The 20,149-nt window shown below is 39.7% G+C and overlaps 1 protein-coding gene across 5 annotated transcripts in view; it reads left to right on the top strand.

Annotated features, from left to right (window-relative positions):
• The first annotated feature begins 368 nt into the window (after positions 1 to 368).
• The window catches only part of UBXN7 (UBX domain protein 7), a 76,455-nt gene continuing 56,674 nt past the window's right edge, over positions 369 to 20,149 (top strand). Inside the window, exons 1-2 of one of the 5 annotated variants that reach the window (XM_030859589.3) lie at positions 8,750 to 8,777; positions 13,263 to 13,370. Coding sequence is in view for 2 of the 5 variants with exons in the window: in XM_060298216.1 (XP_060154199.1) it covers positions 407 to 479 (73 nt within the window). In the remaining 3 variants the exon portion in view is untranslated. Of the gene's footprint in view, positions 480 to 8,648; positions 8,778 to 12,868; positions 12,992 to 13,262; positions 13,371 to 20,149 lie in introns of those variants that run through there. The other 4 variants (XM_060298217.1, XM_060298216.1, XM_030859580.2 and 1 more) reach the window with 4 other exon arrangements.

The following is a 20,149-nucleotide window of genomic DNA, read 5'->3' as shown; positions in this document are numbered from 1 at the left end:
CATGTTTTAAACATACAGAAGATTTGAAAGAACACCTGTATACTACTACCTAGATTCAACAATTGTTAACATTTTATCATAGCTCTGTTATAGTTTTTAAATTTGCTGAACCATTTAAAAGTAAATTGCAGACATCATAATATTTTACCCCTAAATATGTTAGAATGCATCTCTGAGAAATAAAAACCACTTTTTCATAACTACAATGTTATCTCGTCTAAGAAAATTAATAATTGCCTAATGTCATCTCATATTGAGTCTGTATTAAAATTTTCAGTTTGCAGAAAAAAAGTTTTCTTTTAAAAAAAAACTCTACCTTTATTTCCCAAAGATGCCTTAAACTTATTTTATTTTATTTTACTTTTTGGCTGAGCTGCGTGGCATGCAGGATCTTCCCTGACCAGGGATGGAACCCGAGCCCCCTGCAGTGGAAGTGCAGAGTTTTAAGCATTGGACCACCAGGGAAGTCCAAAAAAAAGGTATTTATGGCTGTTTTCTTTTCGTTTTTTGTTTTTTTATAACTAGGATCCAATGAAGGCATTGATTTTGCTGTTTTCCTTTTCACTCCCTTTTCATCTAGAACAATCCCCTTGCCTTCTCCCTCTTCCACTACCTGCCTGCCCCCGCCCATGACATGACATTTTGAAGAGACCAGTATGGTTGTCTTGTGAATGCCCATATTCCGGATTTGCCTAAGTGCTTCCTTATAGAGTCCTTTAACTTATTTCTTGATCTTTCTTGTAGTCTGGAAATTAGGCCTAGAAGTTTGCTTAACATTTTTGCCAAGAATGTGTCATAGGTGATGCTGTGTATTTCCTAACATATCACATTAGGAATATAAAATATCAGGCTGCCCCATTCTTAGTAATATTAATTAACTTTGATCTCTCGGTTGAGGTGATGATTGCCAGACATCTTCCCCAAAATGAAATTTAAAAATCCCTGGACAGTTTATCAGCTTCTTATAAAGTCAAACATGCACTATACAATCCAGCAATTCTACACCCAGGTATTTTCCCAAGAGAAGTGAAAACTTAAGTTCACACAAAAACTTGTACATGAGTTGATAGTAGTTTTATTCATAATGGCCCCTAGCTGGAAACAACCCAAATGCCCTTCAACTGATGAGTGCAAAAATGATTGTGGTACATGCTTACAACTGAATTATATTCAGCAATAAAAAGGAATGAAATACTGATACAGGCAACAACATGGATGAATTTTAAATGCATTATGCTAAGTGCAAGAAGCCAGACTCAAAAGGCTCTACCCTGTATATTCTATTTACATAATATTCTGGAAATAGCAAAAAACATAGGAACAGGAAACTCTAACCCTAAACCAAAATACCAGTTTTTTTGTTTTTTGTTTTTTTTTTTTTGCGGTACGCGGCCCCTCACTCCGGACGCACAGGCTCAGCAGCCATGGCTCACGGGCCCAACCGCTCCGCGGCATGTGGGATCTTCCCGGACTGGGGCATGAACCCATGTCCCCTGCATCGGCAGGCGGACTCTCAACCACTGCACCACCAGGGAAGCCCCAAAATACCAGTTTTTAAATCTCATATTGAGAGACAGAAGTTTCCAATGACCAACATATTCCTACACCACTCTCCTGGTATGAAGGAACCTGGAAAATTTAAGTATCACTCAGAAGGATTCTAGGTAAAGGTAAAATCAGAACAAAGGAAGTAGAAGAATATTTCATCATGCTCAGAGTGAAGCTTTATGAATGGAGCAGATTCTGACAATTACCTAATTAACACCCGTTCCCCTCCTTCTTCCTAAAAGCACCAGACTTTAGGGAGGTGTCCACCTTCCTCCACAAAGCCATATGCTTTACTAAACCAGTTATGTTTATCTCATATCCCTTGGCAGGGACAGCTTCAGGAACAGAATTGTGACTCAATTCAGACCGATGAATTTTGAAGGAAAGTCTCTCAAGGGACTTCTAGGAAATGTTTTCTTTCTCAATTAAAAAAAAGAAAAAAAAGGCAGAAGAGATAAGTTGGCTCTTCTTCCTCTGGATGTTATTGTATCTTGGGGTGTGATGCTTGGAACTGCTGCAGCTTTCCTGCTAACAGCTCAAGACAAAGCTCAGACAGATGAGGGAAAGTCAAGAGAGAAGCAGGCCTGGAGCCCTGTGGTACTGGGCATAGACACTGCCCTAACTTTTATTATTTAAGCCAGCTGAGTAGGAATTTCCTGATAGAATACATAATACTTAATGCCTGTCCCACAACGTAATATACCTTTTTTGGTGACAGTAACACTCAGCCCACCTGAAAGATGAAAAAATAACTAGATATTTTTATTCTTTGGATTTTCTTTTTATATTTGCAGTATACACCACTCCTCAACCTTCCTGTCAGCTCCTTTTGTTTAGGTTCAAATCTCATCCCTTACATTACAGACAGTTCTAGTTTTAAGGTAGTCAAATTCATCACTTTTTTGCCTTTATGGTTTGTGATTTTATGTTTCCTTTAAGAAAATTTTTCCCTTCCTTGATCAGAACCTCCTGATCCACAACTTCAGGGCTTTCCAATCACCTTCTGGCCTATGTGAATGGCACCCCCTGGAGTACTAAGTGCATAGCATCCCCTCCTTGAGTTGTGCAAAGCAGTTTGACTTAAAGTCATTAAGAGAAGCCCCTATACATATGCTATTATGAAAATTGCAAAGTTTTGCTCTTCTTACTTGATCTTGAATAAATCTGTAATTTATTTTTGTATCTGATATAGGGTTAGGATCTAATTTTATTTGGTCCCAGGGTCATTGATTGTTTAGTCCACCTTTCCCTCACTGATCTGTAATGTTGCTTCTGTCACAGTGTCCATATACGTTTGTGTCTGTGTCTGGAATCTCTATTCTGTACTCTATTTGTCTATTCCCCACCAATACCACACAGTCTTAGTTACTGTACCTTTATAATAATTCTTGATATCTCGTAGGCAACACTTCCACCTTGTTCTTCTACTTTAAAAGTGTCTTGACTATTGTTGATCCTTTGTTTTTGAATTTTAAAATCACCTTATTAAAATACTGGAGAAATCCTGTGGGATTTTGATTGGAATTACACTGAATTTATTGATTAATGTATAGAAAATTGGTATCTTTATAACATTGGGTCTTCCTATACATGAATATAATTTAATTATTTAATTACATAGGCATTTAATGCCTATCAATAAAGTTTATTATTTTCTTTATAAGACCTTGTGAATTTTTCTTGATCTATACTTAACGTATTTTATATTTTTAGTTGCTATTGTGAATGGGGTTTTTTTTTTTAATTTGTTTTTGACTGCGTTGGGTCTTTGTTGCTGCGTGCGGGCTTTCTCTAGTTGCGGTGAGCAGGGGCTACTCTTCGTTGTGGTGCACATGCTTCTCATTGCGGTGGCTTCTCTCATTGGGGAGCACGGGTGCTAGGCTTGCGGGCTTCAGTAGTTGTGGCACGCAGCCTCAGTAGTTGTGGCATGCGGGCTCTAGAGAGCAGGCTCAGTAGTTGTGGTGCATGGGCTTAGTTGCTCTGTGGCATGTGGGATCTTCCTGGACCAGGGTTCTAAGCCGTGTTCCTTGCATTGGCAGGTGGATTCTTAACCACTGCACCACCAGGGAAGTCCCGTGAATGGGATATTTTAAAAATTACAGTTCCAAACTATTTGCTGCTCATCTTTAGGAACACAGTTTTAAAATATGCATTTTAGTTTTATATCCAGAAATGTCCCTGAACTCTTTTATTGGTTCAAAAATTTGTCTGTTTGCTTAGATTTTTCTATGTAAATAGTCATAGAGTATATAATAACAATTTTTTTCTTCTTTAAAAATTTTTAATATATTCTTTCTTGTCTTACTGCTAAGGCTAGGACTTCTAGTATATCACTGAATAGAAATAGTGATAGAGTGCATACTTATCTTGGTTTTTTTTTTCTTTTTGCCGTACGCGGGCCTCTCACTGTTGTGGCCTCTCCCGTTGCGGAGCACAGGCTCCGGACGCGCAGGCTCAGCGGCCATGGCTCACGGGCCCAGCCGCTCCGCGGCATGTGGGATCTTCCCGGATTGGGGCATGAACCCGTGTCCCCTGCACTGGCAGGCGGACTCTCAACCACTGTGCCACCAGGGAAGCCCACTTATCTTGTTTTTGACTTTAAATGTTTTATTATTAGCTATAAAGCTGTTTACTCTGTGTTTTTAGTAAATATACTTTATTAGGTTAAGCAAGTTTTTTTCTCTACCTAGAGCATTAAGGATATTTTTTTTTAGTTTTGTTTTGTGAAAGGATATTGATTTATACCAATGTTTTTCTGTATCTGATCACATGGATCAAATGGTTTCTCATATTTAATTTATTCTACTATCGTGATTGCATTGAAAGATCTTTTTACTGTAAAATTATACCTTCATTCCTGAATAAATCTGATTAAAAAATAAATGTGTACATGTATGTACATATGTGTCTGTGTTATTGGATTTCTAAATTTTGGTTCAGTATAACATTTTTATCTCAGTTAACCATAAGTGAGGCTGAGCTTTCATTTACTGCTTTGTTTTCAGAAAGAGCTATTTGTCCCTTTTGTTTCTTTTTCTGGAATAATTTGCATAAGTTTGGGATCATCTGTTTCTTTTCTTCTTCTTCTTCTTTTTTCTTTTTTCTTGGTAGAAGTCACCTGTAAAGTCATCTGGGCCTCGTTGTTTATTTGTGTGGTGAAGTCAATTTTGTTAATTTTCATAAGTCTACTCATAGTTGAGTCAATTTTGGTAAATTTTATTTTTCCAGGAAACTGCCATTTATCTGTTTCCTAATTTATTGGCATAATGTTCATAATATTCTCTTAGTTTAAAAATCACTGTATCTGCTATGTTCCTTTTTTTCTTAATCTAATTTGTAAAAGGATTTAAATTTTACTTGTTATTTCAGAGAACCAGCTTTTGTATTTTGTTTTCTATTTTATTTATTTCTGCATTTTCCCCTTCAAATTTCCCTAGGTTAACTCTGCTGTTTCTTTATTAACTTCTTGATTAGTTATTGAGCTGTTCATTTTCTAGCCTTCTCTAATATAACCAGTTAAGGTTATAAACTTTTACTTTAGGCACTGTTAAAACTGCATTCCACAAATTCTGATATGTATTTCCATGACAATTCAGTTTTAAATATTTCTCTCTTTCCATTTGTTTCTATCAACTTCCCTTTGCCCCTCCAGACCCACTCACTTCCTCCCCTCTCCACCCTGCTCTCTGCCCCACAGGCTGTTGTGTCCTCTGTCTTCCAGCTGGGTTCTGCTAGTGGGAATTCCTGGCAAGAGATGGTAGAGGAGAAGGAAAACGAGGTCAGGGTATTTATTTTCCTGGTCTCTTCTCTGTGAGATTGCTGGTTACATCCCTTGACAGAAGGTCACTGCTTCTTAAAAGATGGCCTGTTCTGAAAATAAGATTCTCTTTTGGTATTCCAGTATCTCCTCTATCTCCTGTCCCTTTGGACCTAGAGGTTGTGACTGTTCCACTGTTTCTAGTCCCAGATCCTCCATTGTCCCTTGATTCCCATATATCCTGCCCACATCTTTAAAATTTGTTTTTTAAAAATTGAGTGACCATCTGTTATCTGTTGGAACCCTGAATGATACACCACTTTTATTTTGTCTTTGGTCCACGACTTATTTAGAAGTTTGTTTTTAATTTCCAAGTATGTGAGTTTTTTAAAAGTTATTCTTTTAAAACTAACTTCTAATTTTTAACTGATCAATATTTAGAGAACATGTTCTATATCATCATGATTCTTTGGCATTTGTTGAGAATTGCTTTGTGGTCAATTTTTATTTTGTTCCACAGGTGCTTGAATAGAATAATTATTTTCTGTATCTTTACTACTTTTGCCTGATAGATGGGGGTTGTATAATTGTATGTTTGTCATTTCTTCTTTAAAAATTAATTTTTCTTTATACACACTTGAGATCATGTTACTAGTTGCATACAGATTTAGAATTATTTTATCTTCCTGGTGATTTGTTCTTTTTGTCATTGACCGCCCCCCCCCCTTATCTCTAATGATACATTTTGCTTTAAAGCCTATTTTGTCTGAAATGAATATAGTCACTCCACCTTTCATTTCCTTAATAGTACTTCTGCATGTCTTTTTTACTTTTCCCTTAATATTTCTTTATCCTTATGTTTTAGGTATATCTTGTATCAACAGCATATAGTTGGATTTTTTTTAAGCTACATAATCTAATTATCTGGTTTTTAAATAAAAGAAATATTGTCATTTTAGCTTACAATCAAAGTATAGTACATTTAGGATTCAAGGGATTTGGATTCCAGTCTCTACCCCACCGTTGTGTGACCTTGAGCAACTCTTTAAAACTCTCTCTCAGGACAGTAGTGATAAAATAGAAGTGTTGAATCAGATTATCTTGAATATCCCCTCTAGCTCATTTACTGTCATTCCCATCAATTACAGTAACATGTTACAAATTGATTTGCGACAGGGACTCTTAAAACCAGACCTAAAAATAAAAACAAAATCCTAGTGCAATTTGGTGAAAGAATTCAGATAGTAACTGATGTTTAGCTTTGGGTATTTGCTCTTTGTCATCTAAAACTTTAATTTTCCGTCATTCAATGTATAATACTTTTGCAGTTCAATTTTCTGAGGATAATCCATGTTTTTTAAAGAACATATTTTCCATGATTTGAGGGATATATATATAAATATATTTTCTTGTGATTCTAAAGGTCTTTCATATTCTTTTCTTTCTTTATAAATTTATTTATTTATTTTTGGCTGTGTTGGGTCTTCGTTGTTGCCCACGGGCTTTCTCTAGTTGTGGAGAGCAGGGGCTACTCTTCGTTGCGGTGCACGGGCTTCTCATTGCGGTGGCTTCTTTTGTTGCGGAGCACAGGCTCTAGGTGCGCAGGCTTCAGTAGCTGTGGCATGCAGGCTCAGTAGTTGTGGCTCGGGGGCTCTAGAGCACAGGCTCAGTACTTGTGGCTCACGGGCCCAGTTGCTCTGCAGCACGTGGGATCCTCCTGGACCAGGGCTGGAACCCATGTTTCCTGCACCGGCGGGAAGTCCCTCTTTCATATTCTTTAACAATCCAAAACTGATTTTCAAGGTTTTGTTATTAGTTTCCTGCCTCCTTTTCTTTTAGCCTACATTTTAATTTCTACAAAATCTTTTCTAGAGTTGTGGATACCACGGTCTTTACCAGTTTTTCAAAAGATTAATCTAAAAATGACATCACTATATCTGAACCCTAAGACCTTGGAAATAAACCTACAGATCTCATTGTTAGTCTCTCCATTTAATGGAGGTACAGAAATAACTGCATCTAGTTTTTGTAGAGAGACTATTTTATTTGGAACCCCATTTTGCATGGTTGGCTATAGTGACACAGACTTTAGGATTAAGGCCTTTAGGAAGAGGTCACACTGTTTCTTGCTTTGGTTTTCACTTCCATTTTTGCACCTTTGTGTTAATGTGAACCAAACAGCTTCCCAAATCTACAACTGGTTCCTGGGCTTCCTCAACCCACCTAGAAAACTGCAGCAACCTAGGAGGTTGTCATTTAACTGACAATACTCTTGGTTAGGCGTCTGCTTTCTTATACACCAATCATATAACCCTATGGTTACTTTGATTTAACTTGGTTATTTTTTAATTCATCCCAATAGCGCATTTACAGACTCTTAGGATGGGTCAGTTCTCCAGATGACTCATCTCATCTTTTATTGGGCCATTTTTCTGTGTAGATGCAAAATATGTGGGTGGGAGGTGGGAGGCTAGAACCTAAACTGAGTCTCTTTATGTTCAAGGTGGGTGGATCACCAGATTTGAGTGTACTCCTGTAATTGTTTTTTAAAGTACTTTAAATCATATAGTTAACATACTAATATCACCTCTGTTTAAAAATAAAGGATAAAAACCCCCTCAAGGTCCGCTTTCACCATGCCCTCCATTGCTTCCCTCTCTTAGAGGTAACCATTATTGTTTTGAGGACACCTTTCCAGTGACCTTTCTATACATTTCTTTCCTATACTGTATATACATATACATATTTTTTTCCTTACATAAATGACACCTTCTCATTTTATAGGTGAGGAAACTGAGACCTTGAGGGAAGCTGTGTTGCAAATTTATTGAAGGAAAGTGGACTGGACCACGGGTTCTGGTATTTTACTTCTGATGCATGGGCTGCCGCACTAATCAATTAGTTTAGAGGCTGGGGAGCAGGTGCGAAAGTCGCTTTAGTGCAACGATGTAGGATTTGTATTTTGATAGGAGTTGCAGGAAACCTAGCAGAGGGCTCTGGAGTTGCAAAAACAAAAAATATACTGTCATCGGCAGTTGGGTCTGTTAATAAAGCTTGTGAAGCTGAAACGCAAATAGCCTACTACCTACCAAGCCCTTCGGAAACTTAGGAAGCAATTTCGCGTCTCTGAGACTAGCCTTAGGGCTTGGAGAGGAAGGCACCAGAGGTTGCAATGAAGGATGCGGTGGCGGACAGCAACCGAGCACCCAACCCAGAGAGCAGAAAGCTCTCCCTGACCGATCTGGAAGTGCGCCTGCGCAGGCCGCCACGGGGGGCCGGGGTGGGCGGGGCGGAGCTTGGGGGCGGTCAATGAGCCTGCGCAAACCGTGCGGCGAGGTGGGGGAGGGCGTTCCGTGTGTGTCTGTGTTGTTGTTCGGCGGCAGCGGCGGCGGCGGTAAGATGGCTGCCCACGGGGGCTCCGCGGCGTCCTCGGCGCTGAAGGGGTTAATTCAGCAGTTCACCGCCATCACCGGTAAGAGACGCGGTTACCGGAAGGTGGAGAGTGGGGTCTGGAGCGGGCGGCCGGTCTGCCCTGGGCTTCCCTTTACCTTCATGCATTCCTCCCTCGGGCTTTACCCACAGCTCTCGTTCTCCCTCCTGAGGAAGAGGCGACGACGGCGTCGGGTCTCCGGGTTCAGGCGGGAGACACCCCCTTACCGCCGCGCACCCCATACCCTCGTTCTTGGTCTTCTCGCAGTGTGGAGGGAAACCTCCCCACCCCCTTTCAGCCCAGACCCGGGGAATGGGCCGAGCTCATCCTCCCCCGCCGGCCCGGGGACCTGGGGGCGGGAGAGGTGGGGGGCCGCACCCGGGCCACCGCCCTCCTCCTTCATCATCATCGCCTCTTCTCTGTGCAGCCTTGGGGTGCAGCGCATCCCCTCACCTCCTTATTCCGTTTTTCCTTGGCCAGGTCATTCTCCTCCCCATCCCTGGCCTGCCCTTCCCCTTTCTGGGCCCCTCGGAGCCATCGCTGTGGCCCTGGCGTGTTCGGGCCCTCCCGCCTTAACGGCGAGACTGGTGGGTTCGGCAGCGCCTTTACCGATCTCGGGGGATAGGCCGCCAGAAAGGGGGGGGGTGCTGAGGAGTACCCTCCAGACTGAGATTTTAAGAGAAGAATGAGGGGGAACCCCCCCCAGACCTTAATAGGAAAGGCCTGGAGGAATCCTCGGTGGCGTTTCCCACCTCCCCATTAAAAAATAATAAAGACTGAGACGATGGCGCCAGGGCCTCCTGCTGATAAAATAGGAATGACGGCAGAAACTTCTTTGAGACAAAATCAGTTTCTGGATGTCAGTATACCCCAAACCCACGGTTTTTCTTTTCCTTTGGACCCCTGCGAAGGGCACACGCAGATCCTCTTACTGCCTGGAGGAAAGGCCCTAAGCCGTTCTATGAATTCTCTCTGTCTTGTTCTCTGTGATGGTGCTGAACTTTTTTTGCATGAGTTATTAGAGGGCGGAGCAAATGATGAAGTTCTCTGTGGAGTGATTTGAGAGAAGAGTACTACATGTGCCTGAGTGTAATTTTGCCGTTCTAGTTTGTCATTTTGTAAGGAGGTCAGAATGTTAGCAGATCTATACATTATTTGGTAGTTTGTTAGATGCAGAGAACATTTCCATTTTCAATGTATCCAGAGTTTGACGTGCAAGATCTGGTTAAGTGAAATTTTATATTTTAACCACTGCCGGTTGTTTGCGAGTTGTCGTTTTATAGTTAAAGGTATTTTTAGTTTTTACTTTGCAGCGATAACTATATGTTTGATGCATTGTCTAGCTTGTGGGCATGAAACATCGAGTCAAAGTTGATAAAGTAAAATTTGTAACAAAATTGGGATGAGAATTGGAATAACTTTTCTTAATATTTAAAAATTGTGATTGGACTATTATATTAGAGATGTAATGCATTTCCCAGTGTCTAAGCAGATCATTATTGGGAAAATCAGAAAATTATTGTATATATAAGTTAATACTGCTGTATTATGTTTATATAGAAAAATCTTTGTAGTGAATTACATATAGAAGTGATTATCATTATCTGTTCTTTAGATTTTCTAGAGGTGGTTTAAGATGCCACCTATTTCATTCCAGTTTTTTATGCTAACTACCACTTTAGGAACTCGGATTGTTTTAGTCTCACATTATTCCTTCTAATGCAACATTTTTGGTAGGTGTAGACAAAACCCAAAATGTGGTGAGATGAAGTGACTCACTTAATTGCTTTAATTCTGTTTCTGTGTGCCAGTCTTCATGGCTTGTTTCCTGGTCACAGGCCCTTCTATTCCTGAATCAAGTTGGAGACCCTCAGTAGACAGTGGTATCTGGAGGTCTGTAAAAGCGAAAATACCTTAGATTCTTCTTAATGTATTATGGATTTATAATAATGATTTTTTTACAAGATAGTAATTAAATATTAGAAACACATGATTGACCTCTTTATTCCCTTTCATATATCCTAAAAAAATTTGTGTGTGTGTGTATATATATATATATGTATACGTATATATATATATTTTTTTTTTTGGCCGTGTGGCATATGGTATCTTAATTCCCCGACCAGGGATGGAACCCGTGCCCCCTGCAATGGAAGCGCAGAGTCTTAACCACTGGACCACCAGGGAAGTCCCCACTAATATTTTAAATGGTAGTATTTATGACAAAAAGGTATTTGAAATTTATTTATTGCTAGATGAATGAAACTGACCTTAAGAGTTTATGCTCTCATTTCAAAAAGATTTTACTTACTTGGAAGCCCAACATTGTGGTAAAAGCAATGCATTTTCAAAAATGTGAGTCTTACCTTTTCTGTGGCATTTAGAAGTAGAAGAGAAAATTGAAAGAATTTTAACTTTTATTTCTCACTAAATAGAACAGATCTCTCTCACACTCTCTCTCTATATGTGAGTATGAAGTGATGACTCTGACTTTTAAAAAACATTAAAAAGATATCACATGAAATAATTTTGAAAAAAGAAACACTAATTCATTCTCACAATAGCAATATTATTTATTTCACATATTATCTTCCAGTTCTTGTTTACATACTTATTTTTATTTTTTAAATTACTTTAAAATTATTTTTACATTGTGGATCATAATGTACATAATTTAGAATTCTGAAATTTTCAATTAACGTTACATCGTAAACATTTTTCCTATGATTAAACCCTTTGATAAGCAGATAGCCAAGGGAAGTGATGGTCTTTGAAGTGGTCACACTGAGAAGCTATGTACCTTTACCATTGATGCCATTAGCATTATTTCAAGCTACATAGAAATCCAGTCCTGTTATTTTATAGTCTACCACATTTTACAGTATTACTCAGTTTGATCTCCCTTGATGCTCTCATACATGGCTTAGACTGCTGACTGCTTTCAGAAGTTATATCAGTTCTCAAAACCTGAGGAAAGAATGTGCCACTGGATCTGAAGGTAATTCCAAAAGAGCAGTTTTTTAAAATGTTTTGAACCACGGCAGTATCCCATTAACACCAACTTGGACTGACATCCAGCCACATGTATACAAAATGCATAGATGTAATCAGAATAATTCATGAGATGAGCGATATATAGATGCTATAGAATAGGTAGAAGTAAATACACAATCAGAAGGTAAGGCCAAAAAGTGAGGGAATAGAAAGTGAGGCTGAGAAGAGTACAAGTGGTTGCTAGTGTAGCATTCCATAAAGCTTTGTGTATAGTAGGCATTCACGGACTTAATGAAATTATAGAACCCCTTTAGTTTAATCTTTTTTAAAATTGTTGAATGAATGCATATTTGTTAAATTAGAAACTCTTGGTGTTTGTTGTATTTGGATTTGTAGTCAACTTCCATTTTCTTTCTACAATACATTTTTCTTGGGTTAGTATTAAAGTGTATTTAAGTTCTCTGTGTCAAGAAAGGTAGTTGCAAGTGATCTAGTTATTAAAACTCTTCTGGAATTTTAAGAACTATTTCAAAAGGTGTTAATGAAGTTTGAGCAGAAATTAGGGAGGGAATAAATTTTTTTGAGTTGCGAGTAGACTCTTACTAGTAAACTCAGTATTTATTAATAGACTACTATGTGCCAGGCATGGTTCAGATCTTGGGGATACTACCATGAGCAAGACATGGTGTCTGTCCTCAAAAAGCTTAAAGGTTAATGGGAATACAGACACATAAATGGGTATTGTAATACATTGGGATAATGGTAAGGAGCTGTTACTGTAGCATAAATGAGGGAGGTCAAGAAAAGCTTCCCAGAAGAAATAATTTCTTAGCTAAAACCTGGAGGGGAGCTGTTTCTGGCAGGAGAAACATGTTCAGAGACCTGGAGGAAAGAGGGACAGGCATACATATGGAGACAAGAAAGGAGAGACAGTAGGTTGAGGGAATTGATGATAATTCCAAATGAAGAGAGCATAGCTTGTGTGAGATGCAATAAATGGGGCTGAAGAGATAAGAGGGTACCAGATTAGGAAGGGCCTTGTAACTCATGTTAAGAAATCTTGGCTTTATTCTGAATGTAGTGGGGAGTCAGTGAAAAGTTTTAATTAGGGGAGTGACACAATCATATTTGGTTTTTTCAGAAAGAGCTACTTGGCCATAGGTGAGAAGAGGTAGGCATAGACATCAATAGAAGACTGTTGCAATAATTGAAGATGCTGGTGTCCTGAAATAAGTTAGTGGCAGAGAAGTGGACTCTGAAAGGTAAGGGAAGAATTCAGAGGAGTCAGAATGAAGCTTAGCATTCTGTTTTGGATGTCTAAGTGTATAATAATACAATTTGTGAAGGTATGGAATAGTAGCAGAGGTTTGGGGAGATGATTAGTTCAGCTTAGGTAAGTTGCTGCCTGTGGGACTTCCAAATGGAGCTGTTCAGTAGGGAAATGAATATTTGGGTCTAGAAAGAAGAGTGACATCTGATGAGTCATATTGATGGCAGTTGAAGCTATAAAAGTGGATGTGTCCTTTGTTCCAGGACACAAAGCTGAAGGAACACTAACATCTAACAGACGGTAAAGAAGAAAGTACAGAGAAGGATCGGAAGAAACCAAAGATGTAGGAGGAAAACCAGGAGAATGTGATGGTACTTCAAACATTAGGAGTAGGGTAATATGTCAGATATTATGTAGGCACTTTAGGAAACCAGAAATCATTGAATATTCACAGATTTTTCTTGGTTAGGGTTGGAAGACATCTTAGAAACCATATTGACCCATTTCTGAGTTAAAATGAGAAATTGAAGGCCCAGAGAAGTAAAGTGAGTTAGGGTTATATGTATAGGTCAGTGCTTCTCAAATTTATCTGTAGGAAAGGACCGCCCCCCCCTTAAAAAAAAATCTTCATAGACCAATACTTTTAATTTTTCTTTTTTTGGGGGGGTGCTACGCCACACGTGGCTTGTGGGATCTTAGTTCCCCAACTAGGGATCGAACCCGGGTCCTCAGCAGTGAAAGGAGGGAATTCCCCAGAGACTAATGCTTTAGTAAAAATGCAATAAAAATTAATTGTTTTAAAAAATGAAATAAAAAGAACACATACAAAATGTAAACCCAAATTCTGTTAAAATAAAGGGTATAATTTGCATACAGTAAAATTTAACCTTTTTAGTGTAGAGTTAAAGTTTTCATAAGTGCATACAGTCGTAAAACCACAATAAAGATGCAGAACAGTTCTTTTTTTTTTTTTAAATAAACTTATTTATTTATTTTTGGCTGCATTGGGTCTTGCTGTGTGCAGGCTTTCTTTAGTTGCGGCAAGCAGTGGCTACTCTTCGTTGCGGTGCGTGGGCTTCTCATTGCGGTGGCTTCTCTTGTTGCGGAGCTCGGGCTCTAGGCATGCAGGCTTCAGTAGCTGTGGCACATGGGCTCAGCAGTTGTGGCTCACAGGCTCTAGAGCTCAGGCTCAGTAGTTAGGGCACATGTGCTTAGTTGCTCCGCAGCATGTGGGATCTTCCTGGACCAGGGTTGGAACACATATCCCCTGTATTGGCAGGCAGATTCTTAACCACTGCACCACCAGGGAAGTGCCCAAGATGCAGAACAGTTCTATCCTCAAAAATTTCCCCCCGCCCCTTTGTAGTCAATCCCTCCTCTCACCTGTAGCCTAATCTTTTTGTCTGTTCTTTTCCAGAATGTCATATAAATGGAATCACAGTATGTAGTCGGGCTTCTTTTGAGTCTGGCTTCTTTTACTTAGCATACTGCATTTGAGATCCATTCATGATGTTGTGGTATGAGTAGTTCCTTTTTATTGGTGAATAATATTCCATTGTGTGGATATACTACAATTTGTTTATCCATTAAATGAATGGATAATTGTGTTGTTTCTTGTTTGGGAGATTATAAATAAAGCTGCCCAAAACATTAATGTACAAGTGTGTGAATATATGTTTTCATTTCCTTTGGATAAATAGTTAGGAGTGGGATCATATGATAGGTGTGTGACTTTAAGAAAGTCATACTATTTTCCTAAGTTACTATTGATACATACACCATTTTGCATTTTGTCTTTCTCTGACTGACTTACTTCACTTGGTGTGATAATCTCTAGGTTCATCCATGTTGCTGCAAATGGCATTATTTCATCCTTTTTTATGGCTGAGTAATATTCCATTGTGTGTATATACCACATCTCCTTTATCTGTTCCTCTGTCGATGGACATTGCTTCCCTGTCTTGGCTATTGTCAGTAGTGCTGCAGTGAACAGTGGGGTGCATGTATCCTTTCAAATTATGGTTTTATCCGGATATATGCCCAGGAGTGGGATTGCTGGATCATATGGTAGTTCTATTTTTAGTTTTTTAAGGAACTTCCATAGTGTTCTCCATAGTGCTTGTATATAAATTTTTAAAAAAATATTTTCTATTCCTCAATAGTTAAAAACTCCAGGTGGGAGACCAGTGAGGAGGTTGAACTTTCATCTTACTTCTTGCAACTGTCACCGACTCTCATTTCCTTGGTGGATAGTCTGGCTGGCTTTATTATCATTTCTAGGGGAAGTGTAGAACCAAAAAGTAACCACTTTGTGTCCCTGTCATTTCTGTGCTCTATCCCTGTGGGGCAAGAAAGGGTCTGTAGAGGGATTTTTTTCTTTTTAAAAAAAATCTCTGTGACTACCATACTTAGGTTCCTTGATAATAGTGAAGAGACTGTTCTTTCGGCATTGAAAATAGTGTAGAGAATAGGTATAAAGGACTACTAAAGTTTGAAATGTCTCTTGATTCTTCTTTCCAGCTGTGGTGGAAACAGGCATTACAGGTTTGGGGCTATTTTCTATATGAAGTCATTAAAGGAGAAAGAGTGTGAACTAAGAGGCAGCAGCAAGAAGATGGCCACTGATAAATTGGGTGCCACAAGCTGGCTTAATGCCTTTGGTGCCATTAGCAAGCTAAAGCAGATGGAAGAAAAGGTAGTGGATAAATAAAAAGTGCATGTGGTGAGAAACAGTAAAGTGGGACTTTGGCCATAGATATGGATTATGGGGTGTTATGGACTGAATTTTTGTGTCCTTCCCAAAATTTGATATTTTGAAATCCTGAGCCCCCAGTGTGATGTTATTAGGAGGTGGGGCCTTTGGGAGGTGGTTAGGTCATGAGGGTGGAGTCCTTATGAATGGGATTAGTGTACTTAAAAAGGAGACCCCAGAGAGCTATCTGGGCCCTTCCACCATGTGAGTACACACGGAGAAGACAACTGTCTTATCAACCAGGAAGTGGGCCTGCATCACACACCAAATCTACTGGAGCCTGATCTTTGATTTCCCAACCTGCAGAACTGTGAGAGATAAATGTTCATTGTTTAAGCCACCCAGTCTATTGTATTTTTGTTACAGCAGCCTGAACAAACTAAGACCCTGGGTTAGATTAAGCTATCCTGCTGCTACCTATAATATTGAGACCTCAAAATAAGCCCATGAACAGGTTTACAGGTAGTTTAAACCTGCAAGTTTCTTTTAAAGGCCCCCCCTCCCCCTTTTAAAAAAGATTTGTTCTTCATTCTGAATATAATAAGAGAGAAGTTCAAATTTTTTACGGCTGACTCATCAAAAATTGTTATTACCTCTAAGTAAATAGGTAAAACTTGTAACTTGTTTAAATTTGTGTATCACTGTTCCTGTCCTCTATATCATTTAGCCCTCCTTACTTTTCCTTTGCCCTCTCAGTTAACCTTCTGTTCCTCTGTTTAGCTAAGTGGAAGTGTTATTGGCATTTTGGCTAGGACAGTTTCTTGTTCTGTAGGACTGTTCTGTTCATTGCAGAAGATTTAGCACTTGTATGAGTTTCCTGTGGCTGCTGTAACAAATTACCACAAACTGCATTGCTTAACACAGTTATTCTCTCAGTTCTGGAGGCCAGAAGTCTGAAATGAAGGTGTGAGAAATCTTTAGGGGAGGGGAGACATTTTCCAAGCTACTAAGGCACCCCTGGCTTCTCTCCACTAAATGCCAGTAGTGCTCCTATCCCCTAATCATGAAACACCAAAAATGGTGTCTCACATTTCTAGATGCCTCTACTACTTCCTGACATTAAGAACCACTGGAACCTTTAATTATCCTTCAGTTATCTTCTGTTTCTAAAACGATACACTTGGGACCTCCCTGGTGGTGCAGTGGTTAAGACTCTGTGCTCCCAATGCAAGGGGTCCGGGTTCGATCCCTGGTCGGAACTAGATCCCACATGCATGCTGCAACTGAGAGTTCGCATGCCACAACTAAGGAGCCCATGTGCCGCAACTAAGGAGCTGGTGAGCCATAACAAAGGAGCCCGCGAACCACAACTAAGGAGCGCTCCTGCTGCAACTAAGACCCAGCACATCCAAATAAATAAATAAATGTTTTAAAAAATGGCATATTCCTGGGCCCTACCCAGACCCTTCCAATTGGAGTGGGGGCAGGATCTACGTTTTAAAAGAGAAAAAAGATACACTAAGTGATAAAACAAGTGATAAACTAAGAATGCCTGATTATACAAGCACAGATAGCTCAGATAATTTGGCTTTATTTAAGAAAGTGAATGGTGTATTTTGCTTCTTGGGCCCCTCTCTAATACTGCCTTCTTCAGTCTTGCCAGGATTTAGCATGTGCTTCTTTTTTAAAAAATCTCATAAGTAGAGACCCCTTTTATGGAAAGCTCTTAGGTCACTATACTGACAAGCTCCAATGATGGAAGTTATCCTGTCAGATTGTCAACAGATATATGATACGCTGCCTATAGTTTAGATTCTAGCACTAAATGGTTAAGTGAGGATTATAGATAAGAATGGCAGTTCTCACTTTGTTATACAGCAGAAACTAACACACCATTGTAAAGCAATTATACTCCAATAAAGATGTTAAAAAGAGCAATTCTGAGCCTTGAGGGTTGACACCTTCTGCCCCCCAAAATATCACAGTTATTATTTCATTTATTATAGCTTTATTTTTGTCTTAAAGTCATTCTCGGTATAATCCCTTTTAATAAATTCTATTTTAATCTATAGTTCAGTAGATCTCTGGAATACTCACCTATACTTTTTTTACATTTTCCTGTGTTTCTACATCAGCTCTTTTTTGGGGGGGCCACTTGCAGGACCTTAGTTCCCCCACCAGGGATTGAACCTGGGACTTGCAGTGCAAGGGCCAAGTCCTAACCACTGGACTGTCAGGGAATTCCCAGCAGTGGTCATTTTTAAGTTGAATTTCCTTATGAACAAATTTCAAAAGGAGTGAAGCAGCTGGGATTGGTTGCTATTATAGCAGAAGGGAGTTTCGATCCTGCATCAGCATGTTCTTTTTTTTTTTTAATATTTATTTATTTATTTGGTTGTACTAAGTCTTAGTTGCAGCAGTCGAACTCCTTAGTTGCAGCACGTGGGCTCCTTAGTTGCAGCTTGCTGGCTCCTTTGTTGCAGCACACGGGCTCCTTAGTTGTGGCTTGTGAATTCTTAGTTGTGGCATGCATATGGGATCTAGTTCCCCGACCAGGGATCGAACGTGGGCCCCCTGCATTGGGAGCGCGTGGAGTCTTAACCACTACGCCACCAGGGAAGTCCCAGCATGTTGTTTGTCCCTTTTGTGGTGCTTTAGTGCAGTGTGGTGAGCACCTAGAGAGACAAGAGCCCAAATGGTATAAACTCAGCCATTTAATTCTCTGAAAAGAAAAAGATCAGTAGGTGTCATTCAGAAGCTAGTTTTAGGGTTTATTATGGGGCAAAGATAATAGTTCATGTATCTCTTGCTGGAATAAGTAGCCAGAGTAGTTTACATACAGGAACCTTTTAATTTTCAGAAGCTGCTGTGTAGATAAATTAAAATGGTGGAGTACAATAGACACTGAACTTTTAGACTAGCATTTAAGAAATATAGTAATGTAACCAGTATAACTGGACACAATGTAAAAATATTAGAAAAGCACTGAAAACTTCAGGTTTTATGAGTAATGATATGGAAAATTTTCATCAAATTTGTGCTGGTTTTGCCCCAAGAGTCTGTATTTAATTACCTAACATACAGTTGGCTACTGGGATGTTTGAACAACTCCTTTCCCTCAAAAAGTTGAATTTGTTTTTATCTTTGTGTGTTGGGTCTTTGTTGCTGCGTGAGGGCCTCCTCTAGTTGCGGCAAGCAGGGGCTACTCTTCGTTGTTGTGCACAGGCTTCTCATTGTGGTGGCTTCTCTTGTTGCAGAGCACAGGCTCTAGGCGCATGGGCTTCAGTAGTTGTGGCACACGGGCTCAGTAGTTGTGGCTCATGGGCTCTAGAGTGCAGGCTCAGTGATTGTGGCGCCTGGGCTTAGTTGCTCCGCGGCATGTGGGATCTTCCCAGACCAGGGCTCGGACCCATGTTCTCTGCATTGGCAGGCGGATCCTTAACCACTGCACCACAAGGAAGTCTGAGATTTCACTTTTTTAAAGTGTTTCCTAATGGTGAGAATGTAAGTCTGTATATACTAGAACTTGAGAACTTTTTATTTTTTTAATTATTTTATTTTTATTGAAGTATAGTTTTTACAATGTTGTGTTAGTTTCTGGTGTACAGCAAAGTGATTCAGTTATACATACATATATATATATATTTTCTTATTCTTTTCCATGATAGTTTATTATAAGATATTGAATATAGTTCCTTATGCTATATAGTAGGACCTTATTGCTTATTTTATATATAGTATAGAATTTGAGAACTTTTGGTTCAGCTTGACTGAGGACTTATGGAGAGAGAACTGGTTTGAGAAAAGTGAGAACTGGCCAGTTCAGTGAGTTTTTAAAGTCTGTAAGATAGAAGAGCTAGCAGAGACAAGGATAGAGATAAGGCCCTGTGGAAAAGTAGTATCTGTTCCTGTATATACTTTAGGGTGAGGAGGGAGGGGGAAGGTCCACAACTTAACAGGTGGGTATTTGGTGTGTTGTCAAGAAAAATGAGGGGACTGGGACTTCCCTGGTGGTGCAGTGGTTAAGAATCCGCCTGCCAGTGCAGGGGACACAGGTTCAAACCCTGGTCCGGGAAGATTCCACATGCCGCGGAGCAGCTGAGCCCGTGCACCACAACTGCTGAAGCCCACACCCCCCGGAGCCCGTGCTCTGGAAAGAGAAGCCACCGCAGTGAGAAGCCCACGCACCGCAACTAGAGAAAGCCTGCATGCAGCAACGAGGACCCAACCCCAACGCAGCCAAAAATAAATAAATAAATAAAATTAAAAAAAAAAAACGAGAAGAAGAATGATGGGACTGATTTTACTGCTGTCACTCTCCATATCGTACAGAGGCATGGCATTGTAAAGTACCACCAAGTGATCTGCCTAGGTTACAAAAACATCTGCACCTGGAGGGAGTGGTACAGAGGTGAGATGAAAGCAGAAGGGCATAAAATAGGAGCAGTTTATAAGGGC

This window comes from Globicephala melas, chromosome 4 (assembly GCF_963455315.2).
Source record: "Globicephala melas chromosome 4, mGloMel1.2, whole genome shotgun sequence".
In the NCBI taxonomy this organism is placed as follows: Eukaryota; Metazoa; Chordata; class Mammalia; order Artiodactyla; family Delphinidae; genus Globicephala; species Globicephala melas.
This window is presented reverse-complemented; position numbering and strand designations above follow the sequence as displayed.